The 23,646-nt window shown below is 34.1% G+C and overlaps 1 protein-coding gene across 7 annotated transcripts in view; it reads left to right on the forward strand.

Moving 5' to 3' along the window:
• Positions 1-23,646, forward strand: part of TMEM161B (transmembrane protein 161B) — a 64,531-nt gene that overhangs the window by 14,795 nt on the left and 26,090 nt on the right. For 3 of the 7 annotated variants that reach the window (XM_041753042.1, XM_041753043.1, XM_041753041.1), the window contains 4 exons: positions 3,934-4,037; positions 15,881-15,964; positions 17,915-18,012; positions 22,037-22,193. In XM_041753042.1, coding sequence (XP_041608976.1) covers positions 3,934-4,037; positions 15,881-15,964; positions 17,915-18,012; positions 22,037-22,193 — 443 coding nt within the window. Of the gene's footprint in view, positions 1-2,219; positions 2,309-3,933; positions 4,038-13,171; positions 13,237-15,880; positions 15,965-17,914; positions 18,013-22,036; positions 22,194-23,646 lie in introns of those variants that run through there. The other 4 variants (XM_041753045.1, XM_041753044.1, XM_041753046.1 and 1 more) reach the window with 4 other exon arrangements.

Consider the following 23,646-nt stretch of genomic DNA (forward strand, 5'->3'; position numbering starts at 1 on the left):
ACATTGAGATTGGTGTTTGCCTTTCTTGGGGTTGTTCTCATTCATTCCTCCTTTGCCTCCATATTCGATAAGCCTCTGAATTTTGCAATAAGATCTTCAGAATGCTTTTCTCTCCTGAGTACCAAGGATATCACTGTAATTTAAAGCTTCCTTATTTCTGGTCTGAGTCATTGCAGACACCTAATTGATATTCCTAATTTTAATCAATCCAGTTTGCTGATTTTTGTTTTTTGCCTTCACGTGGTTTACATCTTTAGTATTGTCTATCAGTGATATCCTGCTTAGTGATTTGGAGTAAGAGGAGAGAGTTGAGCAAAATATCTTCCCCAGTTCATCACATTTATTAGATATGACTAAGATATGACTTCTGCTATTTAGGAGCTTACACTCTAATAAATTGGTATATATGTTTGTGAAAGATTGTACTAGATGACCTTGAAGATTCTGTGACACTATCACTTACTGCTTTAAAGACTAGTTTGAGATCCACTTTGTCCACAAAACTTTCCCTGCCTAAAAACTTATCTTCTGCTTTTAAGTCTATAATCTGAAATAGACCAACCTTCTGACATACTTGCTAATATATTTCTTGGCCTTGTTCTGCCTGAAAGAGTTCTTTGTAATGGCATTCATTGTATGGAGATTGCAGAACTTCTATCACAAACCACACAGAAAATAGGATAGTAAATTCAAGTGATAGGAAATGTGAAAGTAGAAAGGTAAAAATGTAACCTCTTTGATGTTAGGTGAATATAAAAGTGGTCTGAACCTTAACCCAATTGGTAGAATTTAAGGCACTAAAATATCCACAGTAAAACCAGAGTTGAGGCAGGTTTCAAAAGCATTTTAAAAGCAGTCCTGTTTAAGAGCCATTTTTACTTCCTTTTTTTGGAGATCTGTCATATTTTTTCCTCTTTTTTTTAATTAGGCATTTGGTCTTTTAGTACGGTAGTTACCCACCCTCACCGCCCTCCCCTTCCCTGCCATCTGTGGTTTCACGTTCCATGGTTTCAGTTACCCACGGTCAACCGTGGTCTGGGAGCAGATGATTCTCCTTCTGATATATTATCAGAAGGTCAGTAGTAACCCCATAGTATGTCAAATGCCTTTGACATTCACCTCACTTCATCCAATCACATAGGCATTTTGTCATTCCACATCATCACAAGGACGTCTGTAATATAGTAAGATATCTTGTGGGAGAGAGACACTACAGTCATGTAACATTTCTAATTCTATTTTGTTGTTGACAACAGTTAATCTCTAACTGAACCAGAGTTATAAATTAAATTTTATTGTAGGTATGTATGTACAGGAAAAACATTGTATATATAAGATTTGATACTGTCCGAGGTTTCAGACCTTCACAGGGGGTCTTGGAACGTTGCTCCCATAGCATAGGGGATGGGTGGAAGGGCGAAGGGGGACTACTGTAGTTGATTTATAAGAACTCTATTTGTAATATAAGGAAATTATCCCTTTGTGATGTGAGTTACAAATACCCTTTCCCAGTTAGTCATTTGACATTATTTATATTGTCCTCTATTACAGAAATTTGATTTTTTAAAAATTAATGAAGTTTATTTTTTAGGGTAGTTTTAGATTCACAGCAAAATTAATAGGAAGTACAGAGCATTCCTGTATACCCTTTTCTTGCCCATGTTCAATCCCCCGTCCTCCCCCCATTATCACCAGTTCACTCTACAGTAGTACATTTGTTGCAGAGATGAACAATCAGTTGAACAGTTTGTTACAATGAAATTTAATTTTTTCAACTTATTTTTTGGTCTTTTATCACTTAGGAGACTGTTGGTATTTTTTGTAAAGCTTCTCTGTTCTTAAAATTTAGAAAGTTTATAGAATTAAAATTTTTAAAAGGCTAACTTAGAATAACAGTGATAGAATAACAGTGATAATAACAACAAATACTACTAATACATATTGAGCTTACTCTCTATCAGGTGTAATTCCTAACTATGTTATTAGGTTGAATTAGTAGCTTTATTTTATAGGAGATATAATAGAAATACAAAATGTTTAAATAACTTGTGCAAAGTCATGGAACTAGTTGATGGCTGATTCTTTCCTAGGCAGTTTGGGTCTAGAATCCATGCTTGTAAGCCTATACGCTATACTGCTTCTTTTTAATCACACTTTTACATTTTTTCTGTTTTGTTTTGTTTGTTTTTTTGTTTTTGTTTTTGTTTTTGGTATATTAGGTTTGAGGTAGGAATTCAACTTATTTTTGGACTGCTTGGATAGAGGGAGGAGCTAGCAAAGAGAAGTATGAAGAATTGATCATCATGGTGTGAGTAAAGTAAGGCATGTGGTAGAGCTTGTGGGATACTGCTGTGATTTAAGATAAGGAAAGATAATTTGGCAAGATGAAATGATCTTGGTGGTAGATGTTTCAGTGGAATAGGCTGAAGCAGAAGTCAGATGGGTACAGTGTGAGAGTATAAGAACATAGAAATGGTGAAAATGTTGCTATGAATATGAAGGAGGAGGGCTGTAGAATGAGGGAAAATTGTTATATTTCAGAAGGATGAGAGACCTTTACAGATGCTACAATGCTGGTAGGAAGGATTCAGATACAGAAGACATTAAAGAAGATATAGTAAATAAGGTAGTAGTTGAGGCTTTTAAAAAAACAAAGAAGAGGTTGGGCTCTGAAGCACAGACGCGGTGATTTGTATAGAAGATGCTTCGTTATTTCTAGAGGATATTAGGAAAAGATGGGTGCAGATAGACATGATTGCAAGCTTGTTGGTAGCAAGTGAGAGTTCCCATTTGATGTGGTTCTTTTCTTTTTTTGAAGATTTTCTTTTTATTTATTTGAGAGAGTGAGAGAGCCAGAAAACGCACAAGCAAGGGGAGGGACAGAGGGAGAGGGAGAAGCAGGCTCCTGGCTAAGCAGGGAGCCTGACATGGGGCTTGATATGGGGCTTGATCCCAGGACTGTGGGATCATGACCTGAGCCAAAGATAGATGCTTAACTGACTGAGCCACCCAGGTGTGCCCTTTTATTTTTTTTTAAAGATTGATTGATTGATTTTGGTGGGGAGGGGCAGAGGGAGAGAGAATTTCAGGCAATTTCAGGGAGCCTGATGTGGGACTGTCTCACAACCCTGAAATCATGACCTGGACTGAAATCAAGAGTCAGGCACTTAACCAACTGAGTCACCTGGGCGCCCTAATGGTGTTTATTTTCTTTATGAAGTAGAAGTCCTCTACTGAGTGGAAAGTTAGAAGTTTGAGGGAGGTTGGAGGTGTGAGGAGATGGAAGAAGGTTTTGAATTAGTTATCATAGAGAACAGGGAAGGGTTAATGAGAGTAAAATAACGTTTTTGGACATTATTGAAGGCCTGTCCACTGGAAGTTGGTGATGACATCATGAATTAATTTTTTTTTTTCTAGTGACTTTCAGGCCAGTTAGTTCTGTTATCACAGTTTTAATATAGTTAATGCTCTTTAATCATTCACTGAATCATTTAATTATCAGTACCACCTTAGGAAGTAAAAGCTAGGGCATACTCCTTTAAAGCTTGCCAAACTAGTATTTTAAGTGTATGGAATAGAGTAGTAAGTTTGGAGAAGGATGAAGAAATTGCTACTTTTCACTTCATTTTGATACCCTTAAATAATGGAGAAAGTTTCTTGGGAATTGATTTTAAATGTGCATGCTAACTCATTTAATTTTTATTAACATGGCTGTTACCCTTGGGTAATTTGTAGAGGATTATGAGATGAGATTAAATGTTTTAAGCTTAAACATGTGGTCTTGAATGCTTAAATGCCAGAATAATATGTATTTTAATAGTAAACTCCTCTTTTTTAAGGTATAATTTTCAGAATGTATAGAAAATTTTCCACAGTGTCCTCAAATCTATATTCATTCATTGTTAAACTTGTTTGTTTGTTTGTTTTATACAGGGTGTGATAGGTATACAGCTGGTTGTTACCATGGTGATGGCCAGTGTCATGCAGAAGATTATACCTCACTATTCTCTTGCTCGATGGCTACTCTGTAATGGCAGGTAAGGCAAAGATAGGCTAATTGTGTCTGGCACTTACAAATCTCTATTTAGTTCAAATCTCTAGTTGATTGACTTCCCAGAAGTTAAGCATGAATTTCTGTTTTCTAAAAACATAACAAAAGAAGGTTATAAGAAAAATTGAGCTTCCTTATTTTTCTTACTTGAGAAAGAAGTAGTTTATTTTTTTAGTATAAAGGTAATTGGATCATGGTCAAGAATTCGGTCCTCCCCCTTTCCTGTTACCTGTTATCCATGGCCAATGAAAATACCAAATAACTTTACTATAGTTACCTTCTTAAAAGATTGGTTAACAAGGGGATGAGATTTTTTCTATTGTTGGAAAAAATGACTGAGAGTATATGTCTCATTATTGGTGACTCAGTTGAGAGTTTATTATGAGAATTAGGGGTTCTTTGTTTTACTGCAAAGAATTTTAAACTTCAACTTGAGAAGGAGGGGGCAAAGTTATTTTGTAAGATTTTAATTTTGTCTACTGCACTATAAGCTTACTACTATTCCCAGTCCTTCCACAAAGGAGCTAGGTTTTCTTGTTGATATTTGTACAATAAAATAATAAAATTGAAGGTAAAGAAGTTGAATATAGGGTATATGAGACAAATGCAGGAAGATTGCCTAAAGAAATAAATGCCAAAATCCTGTGCAATTATGAAAGGTAAGTTATAGATTTGGTATCATGACTAAAGTTTTACTCTAATTGTTCATCTCCAGTGAATAACCAAATTCTGTTTACTGATTTGTAGGTCCATTTTCTTTTGTTTAAAACTTTTGGAGTCAGAAAACAATGGATAGCTCTTATCCTCCTAATGATTTCATACACTGAAAGACAAATAATAAGTCTTTATTATTAGTTGAAGGCTATTCTATCGATAAAGCTTAAATTTCCTTTAGAATTTGTTTTCTAGTTAAATATTCTCCATGCTTCATGCTTTTTTCATATCATTTAAATATAGAAAAATATTATGACTGCTTAAAATTTGATCACTGATATACAACACATAGACACATATATGGAATATGTGAGAGAACAGCTATTTAAAAACATGTTTTATTAGCAAAGTAAATAATGACTATAAAGTTTTAGTGAAGTTGAAAACCTCTATCAGTTATTTTTAAGAAAAATCAGTCATTTGCAACTAGTGTTTAACTGTGTAGTCTTATGTCTTATATAGTCTTGTTTACTTTTTTGCTTATCAAAACCCTTTTCCATAGATCATGAAAGGATAAAAACCAGCTGGGCAAATTATCATACATTCTAAAAAAATGGAATCTGAAATTAATGAACTAGATTAAAAAATATGTTGAGGTAGCTTGTTTTCTACCGAGAATTCCATATTTATAGACTCTTTATGGTGAGTCTCCAGTGAGACTTTCAGATCTCTTTTTTGGCTCTAAAGATCTTGGCACTCTTGTTTCATTTTAGGGTACAAGCAATTTCCATGTTCTTACATAATATGCTTTCCATTGTTTCTATCAAACTTACATTCACCAGTAAAAACTAAAACTTCAGGGATTGAAAGCCTAATTCTTTCCTCTTTGTTAATATTGGAATTATGTATTATAATTAATCTTTACTTTTTTGACAAGACTGTTTCATAAATATACTACTAATTTGAGGGGGGAGTTCAGCCTTTAAAAGTAAACATGAAGTTGATAATATTTTGTGATCCTGATTGCTTTTGTAAACAGATTAACTTTAGTGTTAATTAATGCTGACTCTAATTCCAAGTCAGGTTCCAAGGATAGCAATCTGAATTTTCTAGTAATAGTTACTTTTCTGCTATAAATCATTTAATTTCCTCTCTTATATTTTGTTTTGTGTTTTTAAATTCATCAATTTCCTTTCTGTTATATTTTGTTTTGTGTCTTTCTTTAATGTTAATCCTGAAATTTTTAGGTCATGAAGTCAGTGCTTAATTTTGTTGCCTAACGGTTGAATAGGATCATTGATTTTATTCTCTTGGGATAATTATTATTTTATCATCCTTTTATGATATGAAATTATGATATGAAGTTAACTATTTTGATATTGATAAAATGTAAGATGTCTTCTAAATTGCTCACGTAAAAATATTGATCAGAAATGACAGTTTATATTTTAAACCATATGATGCTTTTGAGTTTAAAAAAGAGAAAGATCTGCAGGGCATTCTTTATCATCTGTAAAATGTTTAAAGGAATTTAAGAGGAGAGGCTCAAGGTTTGGGAGTGACTATTGAATAGAACAATTCAAGTGAATAGATGTGTAGATACCATGATAGATTAGAAGAGAGACTTATTTTTAGGTTCTGCATCTATCGTTCTAATATTTGTTCCCCTAATATCATATCTTCATATTGTAAATAAATATCCATATTTTTCTTGAAAGTTATGGCTTGTCTTTTTGTATCATATAAATTAATTTATGTCCATATTTCTCATCAGTCTGTGTCTTTTGGAATGGAAGGTTTAAAGTGCCATCAGATTTTATTATGTTTATTATAATAAGTAAGCCTGCCATTTACTTAAAGAAGTCATACCTTGAAGGAATAAACAGTTTTGCTTTTAAATTAGCAGCCGTTTTATTTTTTTATTTTTTATTTTTAAAAAAGATTTTATTTATTTATTCAGGAGACACACAGAGAGGCAGAGAGGTAGGCAGAGGGAGAAGCAGGATGCATACAGGGAGCCTGATGTGAGACTCGATCCCAGGACCCAAGGATCACGTCCTGGGTCGAAGGCAGGCGCTTAACCACTGGGCAACCCAGCCGTCCCAGCAGCCTTTTTAATATAAAAAAAATTAACTAGTTTTCTAGATCTTGTTAAATAACATGTATTGCTGTTAGTGTTGGAGAGCTCTAGTTTAACAGAAAAAACCCACTAAAGTCATTAGCCTGGTTGTTTTTTTTTTTCCTAAGATAGATAGATAGATAGATAGATAGATAGATAGATAGATAGATAGATTTATTTATTTATTTATTTATTTATTTATTTATGATAGACACACAGAGAGAGAGAGAGAGAGAGAGAGAGAGAGGAGGGCAGAGACACAGGCAGAGAGAGAAGCAGGCTCCATGCCGGGAGCCCGATGTGGGACTCGATCCCCGGACTCCACGACCGCGCCCTGGGCCAAAGGCAGGCGCCAAACCGCTGAGCCACCCAGGGATCCCCAGTTAGCCTGGTTTAATTCCATTAATATCGCCTTTACAATGTTATAAAACTTAATCCTGATAAAAATTTTTATTTCTTTTATCCCATTTGGATGTGTATACATTATGAACTAGGTAGAGAGAAGGTGTGTTTGGGGTATGTCATGGCCCCAGAAATCTCAGTGTCTAAACTTAGTTTCTTAATCCATTTCCTCAGGAAGGAATCAGGGTCAGATGGGAGAATCAGGAAGGGATTGGGCAGGTCTCCAGGTAGATTCTTCACAAAATGATATTTTAAGGATTAAGCTGACTTTCAAGTGGTAACTTAAGGGAGTCTAGGCTTCTTCTGATTTGTTGGGTGTCTTGTTCCTCCTCCTACCTTGGAATCTTCTGTTACAGATGCTGAGCCATTTGGCAACTGAAGGAAGTAGGCTATGTATCTTTTAGGTGATTCAAGGGGCCAGGCTTAGAAATAGTTGTATCAGCTCTGTCCACATTCCTTAGGTTGGGGCCCTGTGAGTTCAGACCAAAGTGCATGGGAACCTGGGAATGTGTTGTTTCATTGTACCAAGGAAGTAAAAGCAAGATTGATTATCTGGTCCTTTTCTGCTGTAGGTGATGTGTTTACACATGAGAAAACAGGTTTTTAACTTTACTCACATTCACAGGCTGAAAGATGAAACCGATCTAGGCTTTTTATACTAGAGTTTAGTTCAGAGCATAGTATTTATTTTATGTATGGCTGCTTATCAAATACAGACGTTGTCCTGGAATTGACATACTTGAACAGAGTTTGGAATTTGATGGTGGTGAGCTTTTCTATGATTACTATGGCTTCTGTTGGCAGTATACAGAATAATCTATTTTAGATTTTTTTTCTACTTATTTTATGCTAGTGGTACTTAGCCTCATATAAACTATCTTTCAGGTTATATATTGTTAGTGTGTGATTTCTTTTCACTTACTGTATTCTTCTGGCTTTTCTATGACTACATGGCCATCTTTTATTCTGAATTAAAAGACAACCTCAGCATTGATTTTGATTACCACAAACATGCTAAGTGTGAAGTAGAGTTTAAGAAGTATCATCTGTTGTTCAAATTCTACCTCTCACGTCACTATTTGAAATTAAATTTATTCCACATTATTAAATTATAAATATTTTGTATTCCGTTCTTGCAGTTTTCTTTACTAGAAAAGATTTTTTTCTTCTCTAATGTTGTTCTCTTTTTTTACATGACTTTTTATGTAACTATCAGATTTTTTGGAAAGGATTCTGCTTTAACAAGAACTTAAGTAACAAAATCTCTTCTGCCTGTAACCTTTGAGCATGTATTATTAACCTTGAAAACTCAACTATGAAGAGTCTAGTGCTCTCAGACTGCTCAGTTCTTCCCTCTCTCCCCAAAAGGAGGAAAAATCATGGGAAGTTGGTTTCTCTGTGCCTTTAATATGAACTGCTTTCTGTAACATAAAGAACATTTCTAACAGTTACTTAGATCATCCAGAGGTGTTCTTTATCATGTCCAGTATACTACTGTATTGTAGCCAAAGTATTCTCTACTTTTTATTGTAATTAAAGTTCCTTTTTGTTTTGAAGTTTGCTTGGCCTCTCTTTACATGGAGGTAAGTGATAGGTTACATTCTTTGTACATTTGAATAGTGGGTTTTGCATGAGGAAGTAGGCTTTTGCTTTATTTTTGTAATAGCTTCCTTGCTGATCCGCTTTCCATTTCCTTTATTGTTTAGCTCAAACCTAACACATTTTTTTCTACCCCTTTATCTCCTAAGGCTTTCACTTTGGTCTGCTACTTCCTATCATATGTCCCTCATTGAAAACATGTTACGGTTGGATTTATTCTGATTTTTGTCTTATCCTATATTGGGTAAAGAGTGTGTAACAACACCTTCATATTCAGTTGCTTTAATTCTTTTTGCATGTTGCCTGATCCAAGTATCTGCAAGTTCCCTTTGGTAAGAGAAACCTACTATTCAAATGCACAGTAGGTGGGACCTAAGACCTAAGGGAAAGATTTAAATTGTCAGCTACCACCCTTATGGAATGCCTGAGTCCTTGGTCTCCTTGCCTTAGTGGTCTGAACTTCCAGTTCCAGAATGCGATGCTGCTCTATTAAAATTTCCAGTAAATAACAAGAGAATTGTATACGTATAGCGATATTTTAGCTATTTGTGCTAAAAGGTTTTCTAGGTTTTAAGTGGTATTTGTTTTTTCTTATTTTTCTTTTCACTTGTCAAAATTATTGAGATTTAGAATGAAGACTGAAAGTATCTTTAGTGATCTGTGTTTTGAAATAGTTTTGTATGATTATTTATGTATTAAAACCTTTTTGCCTCAGTACCAAGCTTTTCACTATTTGTTCATGTTTAGATTTCCATTTTAAATTTCTGAAATTTTTACTTCTGAAAACTTTTAAAATGGTTTGCTTTATTTTATTTTTTAAAATGGTTTGCTTTAAATGACATTGCCATTTAATTTTATTTGAAAAGTCTAGATCAATACATTCTGTATTTTCTATTACATGTTGTTTCAGTGCTATTGAACTTTAGTAAGAAAAGTTAATAGTCTGATAGTATTTATGTAAGAGGTTTACATAAGAAAATTAATAAAAAATTATTTCAGTGATTTAGTGAAGTGGAACAGTAGGTTAACTTTATTATCTGAGACACTGCTGACAATTTGAATATAGGTGAAAAAAATGCCACTAAATAGCCAAGGTAAAGGTAATAAAATACCCTGAGATTAATGCCTTTAACTTAAATGCAAGAAGTTCAGTTTTTTAGTGAGATCTTATTAATACTTTTTATTTTTTAAAGTTTTTTCCTTGTTTCAAACACTATACATGCCTATGATATAGAAAAAGATAATAAATTGATGAGAAGGAAAAATTAGAGGTAATGAACTGTATTCTCATCAGCTAAAGATAATCACTGTGTACATTTGTTGTATTTCCTTCTAATCTATTCATATTTTCCTGTCATGGTTGTGATGATATTGTATGTGCAATTTTATAACATTAATTCAAAACATTTTTTCTCTAATTGTATTTTTGTAACCATCCTTATTAACTGCTACATAGAATCTAAAGGTAATTAGCTTTTATGTCTGTCTTCCAAGCCCATATTAGAAAGGCATGGTGCAGCAATTACAAGCAGATTGCAAGTTATTTTGGTAAGATAGACATACCAACTAACAGCAAAAGAAAAAGCTAAAAACTGAGACATGAGCTTAAAGTGTGTAGTATGTGGGAACCACATGTATGGAATCCAACTGGGTATGAAGCACTGTTTGTTAAGGAAAACTATGCAACTCTGCTTCTAGGTTTTCTTTTGAACTTTCAGACCTTAGCTACTCCATGCTGCCTGGCGGTCTTTGTGTGCTCTACTTCTCAGGCAGCTTTCAACCTAAATCCTTTTTCCTCAAATACTAAGTAAGCTTGCCTGCATCAGCCTCAGCCTCAGGCTAAATTCTTGAAACCAGAGCCCAGCCCTTATTTTTTCCCCACCAAACCCACAACCCTAGTTACATGATCGATCCCTCTTTATTTTTAAAAAAATGTTTATAAATTTTAATTTTGGCCTGAGATGGAGGCGTTCTGTTGGGGCCCAATTCCTGCATTTGTGTTCTACACCCCTTTCTTTCTAACTTTCACGTAGACTGCTCCTTTGGCCCTTTCATTTCTTGCTTGTCATTAATTGCTTCACTTCCATTGGATTATTCCTGTTAGCACATACACACATATGCACACTGTTTTGTTTTGTTTTAATGTTTTAAAGGTCTCCTATTGTGGCTTAGTCAGTTAAGTGTCTGCCTTTGGCTCAGGTCATGATCCCAGAGTCCTGGGATCAAGCCCCACATTGTTTTAGGGCTCTCTATTCAAGGAGGAGCCTGCTTCTTCCTCTGCCACTCCCCCCTGCTTATGCTCCCTCACTCTCTCAAATAAAAAATAAATTAAAAAAAAAATCTTTTATTAAAAGTAACAGCAACAATAAATAGAGTGACAGCCCTGTCTCCCTTCAGCCTTAAAAAAACATGGCTCCTCCCATGACCATTTCTTAGTTTTGGTCTATTTCCCTGTTTTCCATTACAGCTGCATCTCTCACATGCATTGTCTTCATGAACCCTACTTTTTATTTCCTTATTAACTACTTAGCCTTCTACCATGTTTTATTTTCCCCTTAGGTGCTCTTATTGATTCCATAAATACCACAATTATGTAATGACTCCAGGTTACTTCTGAGCTTTAGATTCTTATGTATGGTATCCACTTGATGTTTTCACTTGATGTTTCATAGGCACTTAAAAACTTAGCATGTTTAAATTTTTGATTCTTCCTCTTCTGCTACATCTCAGAAAATGACCTATTGACTCAGTGTCCAAAATATATCTTCTTTCCTTGCCTGCTTCTAATTCACAGAGCAGCAAAAAAAAAGATGTTAAAAGGCAAATCGAGTTATTTCTGTCTCCTGCTTTGAGACCATTATTTTAGCATAAAATCTAAACCCCATACCATGATCCAAGAGGCTTTGCATGATCTGTTCTCTTTTTCTCTCTTTAGCCTCCCTCATACTTTTTTTTTTTTTTTTTGCCTATGGTGCATCTGCCTTTTTGGCCTTTTGGTTACTGCAGTGTTCTGTGTTCTTTCATGCCTCTATGCTTTTGGACATGCTCTTCTCTGCCTGAAATGCTGTTCCCTTCCATTCTTCTCATCCTTTAGGTTTCTGGGTAAATTCCTTATCAGAGGAGTTTTCCTAACCTACAACCTAAGGCTTGTCTCTCTCATTTTCATCATTTGTTTGGTTCTTTTGTGTAGTATCCAAATTGTGATTTTTTTTTGTTTTTTTGGTCATTTTTTAATTGGTTAAATTCTGCCCCAGCTAGAATATAAGCATCAAGAAAGCAGGAACTTTGACTTTATTGTATGTGGTATATCTCCATTGTCCATCAGAGTACTTGGCTATAGGGAGCTCTGTAAGTTCTGATGAATGAACAAGTGGATGCATAGGATAGTACAGGAGTGACAGACTAGAAGTGGCCCTAAGAGCACCCAGCATCCTTATGTTCCAGCTTTGAACAATAATTATTACTGATGTAGATGACCTGAGTTGCCCAGTAAAAAGTATAGTAAGTGCAATCCATTTTAGAAAAATGGGTTCACAAAATGAGATTAAATATGTTCGAGTTTATTTAAAAAGAAAATGGGTCCTAGAAAATGTAAGGATCGTAAAATATTTAATTATTATAGTGTCTAAAAGTAACTTAAGTTTTCCTGTACTAAGAGTTCTTTCACTGATAATAGTGATTATTTCTCATAGCTAAATGACTGATTTTAGTCTTTATAAGTGAGATATTACTTAAGTGTTCTTCTAAATGTTATGCACTCAATCCGCATCATTCATGGATTCTGTATTTGTGATTTGCGTCCTTGCTGAAGTTCATTTATAACCCCCAAATTCATACTTGTGGTGCTTCCAAGGTCATTCATAGATGTATCCAGAGTGACAAAAAATTTTAGTGGCCCATTGCCCACATTCCCAGCTGATGCCTTTTTCACCTTTCATGTTGTAAATGAGTGTGCTTTTCATGGTCTATTTAGTATCATGTTGTTCACATTTTAGCTTTTTGTTGATTTCACTATTTAAAATGGCTTCCAAACATAGTGCTGAAGGGCTGGCTATCTAGTGTTCCTAAGCACAAGAAGGCTATGATGTGCCTTATGGAGAAAATTTGCTAGAAATATTCACAACTTAGGAAAATACTATCCTTAATACTACAGTTATTAAGTAAACTTTGTTTAGGCATGAGTTATGGTGCTGTTGGCTGGGAATTAAATGTGAATGAATCAACAGTATATATTAAATAAGGTGTCTTTAAACATAAACACACATAAAACAAAGTTTTGTATTGATTGGTTGATGAAAATGTTGTGACCAGAGGCTCGCAGGAACCTAACCCTGTATTTCCCCTAGGAGCAATGTTCAGTGTTCGCGGCGACTTTATAGAACATAACTACCGCGAATAACAAGAATCGACTGTAAGTTAAAATTCTGGACTTAAATCGAAATTTCAGGAAGTCCCTCCTCACCCATGTTAATTATAGTTTAGAGACTTTTGGTTGGGGTATATATTTTAAAACCTTTCAACTAAGAGGAGAACTGAATTCATTTTGGTTCAGTGATCCTTTTTGAGCACTTACTATATGCCAGTAACTGTACTAGTTTTGAAGTATACAAAAACAAGTCATAAAATCTTCACTCCAAGAATCTTTCAGTTAGGGGAGTATTTGATTTTAATCAAACTGGTCTGATACCAGCTGCAATTTAATTTTGACACTACCTGCAGTTAACGTAAACTCCATGGGTTAAAGACAAAAGTTCTAAGAATGCCTACGCTTTCAGATGCCAGCTGCAAGTTCTTGGAATCCCTAGGCCACCCATACTTCTGAAAACTGACTACTGGCTACAAATTGGGGTGTTTCTATGACACCCCTCCTGTTCAATAGTTTGCTAGAACAACTAGGACTCAGGAAAGTGCTATACTTATTATTACAGTTTTATTATAAAGATGATACAGGAAGTGGTTTGGGAAGAACAGTTTCTGTGGCCTCTCTGTGGAGTTGGGGCCTGTCATCCTCTAAGTACATTAGTGTTTTGGCCAAGCAAGATGCTCCTCTGAGTTTCATTGTTCAGAGAGAGTTCATGGAGTTTCATTACATAGGTGTGATTTTAAATACGTGGACACATGATTGAACTTAATTTCTAGCCTCCATCTCCCTCCTGCAGATTGTATGGCTAAGAATCCCAATTCTAATCACATAGTTGATATTTCTGGTGATTAGCCACCATCCTGAAGTTACCTGAAGGTCCACCAGGAGTCCCCTAGTTAACATAACAAAGATACCCCCCTGTCACTCAGGAAATTCCAAAGGCTTTAAAAGCTCTTTGTCCAGAACTGGGGACATGACCAGATACATTTCTTTTTTATACCACAGGGCAAATTGCCTTATAAATAGTAAAAGGTAAATTAGAAGTTTGCCAGATAGGGTCATAGATGTTTATAAGCAGATAGAAGAATATATGCAGAAACATCAAGGGATGAATGAATTTATGGAATAAAATGTTTAGTTAGCTAGAATGTCATGTTCAACAGGGGAATTGTTGAAGGTGAGTCTGGTAAAGTAGATAGTAGTCAGATCATGAAAATATTTGGAAATAGGTCACAAATCCTATGCACATTTGGGCCTTACAGTTCAGATTTTAATGGAAAATTTCAAACAAAGAGTAAACATAACAATATAGTGAATATATGATGATTATAATGATCTCCTCTGTACATATCACAGTTAACACCTGGTGGTCAGCTTGTTTCATCTGTGTTCCCCTTCATCTCTCCTACCCCCAACATACTATTTTGTAGCAAATATTATTTCATTCATAGATATTTCTGTGTATATCTTTAAAATATGTGAGCTTTTAAAAATAACTATAATCCTGTTTTTACAGCTAAGAGTTTAAGAGTTTTTAACAGTAATTTCCTAACATCATCAGATGCTCAGTCATTATTCAAATTGCCAGTTCTGCAGTGTTTTTTAAAAACAGCAAATCAGTTGCTAACATTTTTTAATTGAGATATTTTACTTTAAAAATTTAGATTTTTGTGATTGAAAAATTGGTAGGTTTAGCAATTTTAGGTGTATGTTTCTCCTTTATAAGAACAGAGCCTTGATCAAAGTCTTTGCCTAGCTGCCTACTCACTGCTTTACCTTGTGAAGACTCTTGGAAAGGAATTAAACAGGCATTTACCTTGATAGCATTTACATTACGGAAAGATAACTAGAGTTGGGATCAGAATGCATTTAGGAGAGTGTCCAGGAAAGACAAGGAGACCAGTTAGAGAGTGTTGCTAGTAGTCAGAGCTAGAGAGGCACATGTGCTGAACTCGGGTTCTTACAGGGGGCAGAGAAGTTTAGAATTTTAAGAGTGAAACAACAGAATTAATGATAAATATGTAGAGAGGACATATTGAAGATAAAACCTGAATATCAAATTTAGGTAGTTGGTAGATAGGAAATTCAGGTGAGACAGGAAATTGAGAATGAGCAAGGGAGTGGTGCCTGGGAGAGAATAAGTGATACATTCAGGGTATTTTGATGGTGTGTTAAAGGTGAATATGTACACACAGTTGTTGGAGCCCTAACTTACATAAAGTTTGAGAATTCTCCAAGTAAATTAAAGGAGGGGAAGATAGGAAAGGTAAGCAAAGACTACTTGTAGTTTTGAGGACATTGAAAGGATGCTTTTTAAAACAACTATCCATTCTTTCTGTGTAAATGAAGGATAGGTGGAGAATTCTAAAGGGCTCCTGCCAGCTTGCCTGCAGAGTCCATTTACTTTTAATAGTACACCTATTAGCCTTAATATATAATAAAAATTGTCAGTTATAAGAAATATACCTATAAACAGCATTGCAGGGTCTGGCATCTAGTAAGTGCTTGGTAAGTGCTGGATTTGAAACCCTTTTAAGGCGTAAGCAGTAGTATCTAATTCAGATTAGAGATTTTCACCTGGGATTTCCCTTCAGTGTCTTCACAAATAGGAAAATCAATAAATATTTGTACAGTAAATGAATAATTCTGGTGATTTTAATTCCTTTATTTAAAAGGATTCTTTTTTTCTTAGTTTGAGATGGTATCAACATCCTACAGAAGAAGAATTAAGAATTCTTGCAGGGAAGCAGCAGAAAGGGAAAAGCAGAAAAGACAGGTAAGTTACATTGCTGAGCTTATAAAGTGTTAAGTGTTTGATACAATTTATGTAAAGATATTTTGTACTTTGGTTAAAGGAACATTTATTGCTAATGCTATGAGCATGGAAAAATTCAAGATTAAAACTCATGATCTAAGATAATTTTGAATTATGCTTTAAGAAAACCCAGTATGTAATAATTTAATATATGAGCACAAAAATGATTGTTTTACTTAAGAATGGTTAATTATATTCTTGTGTTTAAATTATGAAAACAGTTTAGCCATCATACTAAAACTTGGTGGAGGTTGACTGGGGAGAAAACCAGAGCCTGTGTTTTGACCCTATAACTCTTTTACCTGTTGATTTGGGTTCTTTTCCAGGTTTTGCTGTTATTCAGTATTATGATTTTGGGCAAATTTGCCTGCTTTTGACCTCTTTTCTTCATTTTTCAAATAAAAAATGTAGGCAGTATAATTTCCTAGGTCCCATTCAGTTGCTGAATATTATATTGGCATTTTACTTTATGAAGAAAACTGCCTGCTAATAAACTCCTTGAGTGGACCACAGCAGCGTTATCTGTGAAATGGAAGGACCAAACATAGTAATTTTGAAGGATCTTTCCAGCTTTAAAATTTTATATCTCTTCTTAAATTGAATTCTCAAGGAAAGTACATGATAATTAGCCTCTCTATATGGACCTTTGTGTCCTCAGTTGGGGAGGACTTCTTAGAACCTGAAACTATGATTCTAATATATTACGAAATGTCAGTGTCAACAAATTTATCACCAAATTTCTCATGTGTATCATAAAAATTATATTAACCTGGGCTAATGCATTTGTAGGTGCTAAAGTTTTTTTTTTAACATTAATGATTATTTGTCATGAAATAGGAAATTCTAAAAAGACTTTTCTGATCTTGCTACCATCCTCTTTTACACTTATTGGTGCAAATATACCTTGAAGATCATTGGAATATTAAGTGTTAGCCCTCCTCTGTATTATTTTAAAAAGGCTGTACATGTACAAAAAAGATACAAAAATGACACTGTTTTATTCCTGGTAACAATAATTATTTTTTTATTTACTGACATGAATTAATATTTTTACTGAGGTTTTCCCAGAATAAATGAAAATTGTTTCTTGGTATTGTAATTACTGCTATTGAAACTTAAATTTATTACTTTCTATGTATGCGTGATTGTCTTTAAAACTTAAATTTGGGAATGATACACGTGCACCTGAAGCATTCTTTTATTTTCCCCATTTGTGATTCAGTAAAAGCAACTTCAGATTCCTTTCACATGACTGAATTTCTTACACATGTAAATCTTAATATATTTCTTCAACTCTGACTTGTTTATAACTATAGGTCTTTTTATATGTATGTGTGGATATGTATAATTTCCAAGAGAAAGACATTTTGTCTTCAATTTGCTTTTATTCTTGTACCTAAAGTAATAGTTTCAAAGTGAAATACAAGGAAAGATACCAGTTCCTTGCCTTTGCTTTCTTAGGTGAATTTCATGTCACAGAGGAGCCACTTTACCCTTTTAGGTATTCTGAGGTTTTCTTCCATATGTTTAAGTATTATGTGATAATGGCATTTCTTTAATTTTTGATTTGTTTTTATTCTTGTACCTAAAGAAAAAGAGGTTAGTTGTCTTTAAATCTACAGAATAGAGTAGGAGAATAGGGTGAAATATTAAGCTAGTAGTCAAGATTATGTCACTAATTTAGGTAACTCCCTGGTAATCTGCATATACACATAATAATTTACATCCATATTTTGTAGTCTCCCCTGTAAAAATTACATTTGACTATATTTTACCTCCTTTTTGCTGAAACGTTAGAAATTCTTTTTTTTACTGTGAAATTTAAAACCCCATTTGTGATTAGTTGATAGAAGCACTTAGATAACAGTATAGGTAACTTGTTTTTTGTGTCTTTTGTCTCATTTTTTATAGGAAATATAATGGTCATATTGAAAGTAAGCTACTAACCATTCCAAAGGATATTGACCTCCATCTAGAAACAAAGTCAGTTACAGAAGTGGATACTTTAGGTAAGGGAAATCTTGATAAAATGTTCTGTAAATCTCAATTTTATACTATGCTAAGTGAAAGTTTCATTTTATCTATTGTGGCTAGATTTATTGTTTGGTTTTTAATCTTTAAGTCCATTTTATAGAATATGAAATCTTTTTCAGAACTTAGAAGCTCAAAATGACTTCACTGAATTGAATTTCTTTTTCTATTCACCTAACCTGTACTAAGGATTATTTTTCCCATTTTTCAGAAGAGGCTGACTTACATGTTTGTTGCACAGTTTCTATTTTATGTTGAGATCACAGTCACTTTTCATTATTTCAAATTCTAGACTTCTTGCCATATATACCATTCTGCTCCTTCTATGATGTGGCTTGCAGAAATGCATTTGTGTGTTTGTGTTTAATTACCTGTACTTACAAGACTGAACTTTATGCTCATGTTTAGTAGAAAGGAAAATGACTTTAGAGAAATGAAACAGATAGGAATCAGAAAACTTATTCAGGATTTACTCTTACTTACAGGATATCTCTGTTAGGTTATGTAGTTTTTTCCGTCTATATCCCAATGTTTTAATGGCATAATAACTATAATGATTTTATATTTAAAATTTATGTGAAATTATTTGAATCCTTTAAAAGAGTAGCATCTAAGGTGATACCATATTAAACACTGATTCTCAAACCTGACCATCAGAATCACTTGAGCAGCTCTTTGAAAAGAAAGATTCTTCATATCTACCCCTGGAGATCCAGTAAATATAGAGTGGGTTCTGGGAATTTGTGTTTTTGTTCTTGTTTGTTATTGTTGTTTTTTAAAATTTTTTAAATTCAATTTGCTAACATATAGTGTAACACCTAGTACTCAAATCTCATTTGAATTTGTATTTTTTTAAATGCTCTTAGTGGTTCTGACTTTTGATCAGGTTTGAGAAATAATGGTTTACATGGTAAGTGAAGAATAAAAATAACATTAAAAATAATTTTGGTAATGTATAAATATCATTATGTAATTGGTCCTTCATGGGCTAAGTCATAACCACCCTTGAAAAACCTTAGTAGATTCATGTAGCATCTCATGTAGAATTATTTAGTGATACAAAATGGCTTCAAGATATTTGAAAGTTGATTCTATATTTACAAAGATTTTTTTTTTTATGTATGTGTGTGTGTGTATATATGTATATAAAGAGTGTCCTGGAACCCAAAAATGTCAGTGAGGAACAGTATAAATCAGTATCATTACAACTGTGTTGGGACTGGTTATATCATCCTCTTTTTTCTTTTTAATTATTTTTCATGCAAAATTTAAAATACCTGAAAGCACTTTGACTTTTTGACGGTCACATTAGTTTACTAATCTTTTATGTGGACTTACTTATTTAACTTGGTATGGGTTACACACCAAATGTGGTAGAGCCAGTTAGTGAGAACTAGGCAATTGTAATGAACCTAAGAAGATTTAAATTGGAGATCCCTGGGTGGCTCAGCAGTTTAGAGCTGTCTTCAGCCCAGGGCATGATCCTGGAGTCCCAGGATCCAGTCCTGCATCAGGCTCCCTGCATGAAGCCTGCTTCTCCCTCTGCCTTTGTCTCTGCCTCTCTCTCTCTGTATCTCTCATGAATAAATAAATAAAATAAATAAATAAAGATTTAAATTAAGGCCTTAGCACACAACTTACTCAATATGTTGTTTCATTTGTACAGTTTTAAAACTAATTGCAAATGGCACTAGTTTAACAACTGGCCACATAATTTCAAGAATAGAATAATGGGGAGATGTTTTATTTATGTTTATGTAATCATTTGTGAATGGATGCTAAGTATGTGTGTTTAGGTAAAAGTAGTGGGTTTTCTCCCTAAATTTAAGGTACACTCATGAGCTTAAGGCAAACCACGAGGCTTGATGAACTCTGAGTTTTCTTTTGATTCCAGTAGCCTAATAAAAGGCACATAATTATATTATTGAATAGAAAAAGAATATAATACTTGTGTTAAATATATAGCCAAGAATATGTATAATTTGTACTTTTGTTGAATGTGTATATATTATTGTTATCCCACTAAGTATCTTTAAAGTGTGTCTTAATTTGTATTAGCTATTGATTATAAGAACCTTTTAAAACACAAAAATATTTGATATGTCACTTGGCTGTTTGCGCTGAGTGAATTCCCTGGAGGAAGCCTCTGTGAATGTGGGCATGAAGAATTGGAACACTTAATTCAGTTATTAATAAAAATTGAAAGCCTAAAATTATTGATATTGTCTACTCATTTAGATAAATGGATATTTGTATACCCAAATGGATATTTGTTTACCTGTCTATTCTACCCATTTCCCTGTCTGGAAAGTCATTGAAAAGGGTGATTATTAGAGGAGAAGAGAGGTGACTAGAGCGTGAGAATCTTTCAACTACTTGAGGGTAAATCTTCAGACTTGATGTTCATAAGCTATTATATTTATCACCAAAAACAAAAAAAATCTAACAGTTAAAATAACTTGAAGCATATTAAAAACTTACCCAATCATAAAAGGATGTGGAATTTTTGCTGTCTTATAGAAATGTAAGTTTAATTGGTTTGTTTTGATATTTTAAATAAGTTATACTTTGAGTGGTATTTTATTTTCAAAATAGTTTTTCTATGAATGCATGATTTTAAAATATTCTCAGATATTATATTTTACAAATAAATTTTTTCATAACAATGTAGATCATTTTATTATGTACCAATGGGAACATAGAAATTACTGTTTATGTGTGTGACTTATTCCCACATTTCAAAACATCTTCTACAAAATGGTGCTGATACTTTGGACTGTACTCAAGTAAAAGTAAACCAGAATATCTGAGATGAAAAGGGAGATGGAATCATACTTACTATCAGAGAATGCTAATTTTAGTGCATACCCTTTGTTGGAAGGGGTATGGTTTTATGGAAAATCGACAGGCATTTCATCAGTATTTCTTGCAGGAACATACAAGGGAATAAAAAGTGTATTTATTGTTATTTTAATCTGATTAAATCACAGAATTATTAATCTTCCTTTAGTGCATGCAGTTAATAACTGGCAAAGTTCAACACTCCTACTTCACAGAAATGAAAAGTATAAGTAAACTTCTCTTTGTACACCAAGTTATGTCCTCAAGTTAAAGTATCATACTTTAGATTCTTAAAAAAATCTTGAGGCTCCATTAATTGAATATCTGACTCTCAGTTTTGGCGCAGATCGGGCTCTCCGGGTTGTAGGACTGAATGAACCCTGAGTCGGGCTCTGCAGTCAATGCAGAGTCTACTGGAGGTTGTCTCCCTCTCCTGCTCCTCTCACAGATCATGCTTTCTCTCTCTGTAAAATAAGTAAAAACAATCTTTAAAAAAAACCCAAAAACTTGGGCAGCCTGGGTGGCTCAGTGGTTTAGCGCTGCCTTCAGCCCATGGCATGATCCTGGAGACCCAGGATCAAGTCCCATGTTGGGCTCCCTGCGTGGAGCCTGCTTCTCCCTCTGCCTGTGTCTCTGCCTCTCTCTCTCTCTCTCTCTCTCTCTCTCTCTCTCTCATGAATAAATAAATAAAATCTTTAAAAAAAAAAAAGAACCAAAACTTGATATTTATTTATTTATTTATAAAGATTTATAAATCAATCCCAGGACTCCAGGATCACGCCCTGAGCTGAAGGCAGATGCTCAACTACTGAGTCATCCAAGCATCCCATAACTTGATTTTTAATTTCTGTAAAAAACAGCTAATCAGCTGAGAAGATACCCGATCATTTTGCAATCATATATTTTTAACAATAATTTAAATAATTTTTGGTAATTACTCCAGGTTTCAAAAAATTTAGGAAGTATTAAAATTAAATTTTAAGCATCAACATTCTTAATCTGTTTCCTGCATTTTTAGATTCTTATATTTGTAAACCTTACATTGCATATCAACAAGTAAATAAAGTCTAGCATGTTTAAAGTTAATTACAGATAATCCTCCTTAGCTATTATTTATGAAAGTTTAAGTAATAAACTTTATTTTTAACCTTTATTTTTCAGCGTTGCATTATTTTCCAGAATACCAGTGGCTGGTGGATTTCACAGTGGCTGCAACAGTTGTGTATCTAGTAACTGAAGTCTACTACAATTTTATGAAGCCCACACAGGAAATGAATATCAGCTTAGTCTGGTGCCTGCTTGTTTTATCTTTTGCAGTGTATCCTTCAAAACATCATTGATATTAATTTATAAGTTTGTACTCCTTTTATAGCTATTACAATTAGATCTTGTCTCTGATTTGAAAAAACTTTAGATCATTGGAGAATATTTTTGTTGTTGTTGAAATCCTCTTTACTTAATAGAAAAGACTTTCGAAGTAGAGGTAGATAATTTAAAAAATGAAATTCAAGAAAAGATGCCAGTTCCTTGCCTTTTCTCTCTTTTGTGAATTTCATGTCACAGAGGAACCACTTTACCTTGTTTTATGTGTTCCGAGATTTTCTTCTTTATGTATAAATATTATGTAATAATGATGTTTCTTTAATTTTAGATTATTACACCTTTCTCCCCCTTCCTTTTTCTTTCTTCTGTTCTCCCAAAATAGTAAGGAAACAAATGTTTTACCAAATCATCAGTCAGTTTTAGTGATACCAATGAAAATATTATAGCTATTTATCACCTTACTGGAACAATTTTTTAATCGTGTTAAATATGCTAAACTTTTTTGAAGAAATCTAAACCTCAGTAGTTAAAGTACATCATTTCTGTTTGTTTTGCCATGGGAGTATCCTCTGGAGCTCTCAAATGTGTAAACTTACTGCATAGCTGTTAACCTGGGGTTTTCTTCACTGTCTTCCTAAGAATTCTCTATGTCTTTTTTTGGATCACATCATGTGTTCTTCCTTGCTTTACAGCCCTTTGTCAGAGTGCATTCTCCTATAGTGTCCTGAAAAGGGATGCCACGGTTTTTACTTTTGAAATCTTACATGCCTGAAATTATTTTTTTTTTCCCTAATACTCAGTTGATAGTTTGGCTCAATACAAATTCTAAGAAAGAAATAGTAGGGATCCCTGGGTGTCTCAGTGGTTGAGCATCTACCTTCAGCCCAGCACGTGATCCTGGAGTCCCAGGACCGAGTCCCGTATCAGGCACCCTGCATGGAGCCTGCTTCTTCCTCTGCCTGTGTTTCTGCCTCATTCTCCGCCCCCCCCCCCACCTCGGTATCTCATGAATAAATAAAAGTCTTTAAAAAAAAGAAAGAAAAAAGCATTTTTCCTGGGACTTTTGAAGGCTCTTGAGAAAGTAGATGCCTTCTTGCTCTTGGCGTTTGCCTCCCTTTCTTTCCCCTCCCATACACCCTCCAGATGCTTTTCTCTTTTGGTGTTCTGAAGTTTTCATTATTAATTATGTTAAATTCTAGGTTTAGCTTTTAAATCTGGAGAACTTATCCTTTATTACTGGGCAGTTTCCCCCCTTACTTCTATTAAAATTAAACATTTCCTCTTCCATTTCTGCCTTTCCAGAGACAGGTCCTTTTTGTTTGATGTTTACAGCTGTTATTTCTTTGTGGGTACAAAGCTCGTGCTTGATGTTAGTTTTAGGCTTTAACTGTTGCCGTTTCACTCTGTCAGTGAGGACTTGGCACATCTTCCTGGCTTGTCATCTATCA

Source organism: Vulpes lagopus, chromosome 4 (genome assembly GCF_018345385.1).
Source record: "Vulpes lagopus strain Blue_001 chromosome 4, ASM1834538v1, whole genome shotgun sequence".
In the NCBI taxonomy this organism is placed as follows: domain Eukaryota; kingdom Metazoa; phylum Chordata; class Mammalia; order Carnivora; family Canidae; genus Vulpes; species Vulpes lagopus.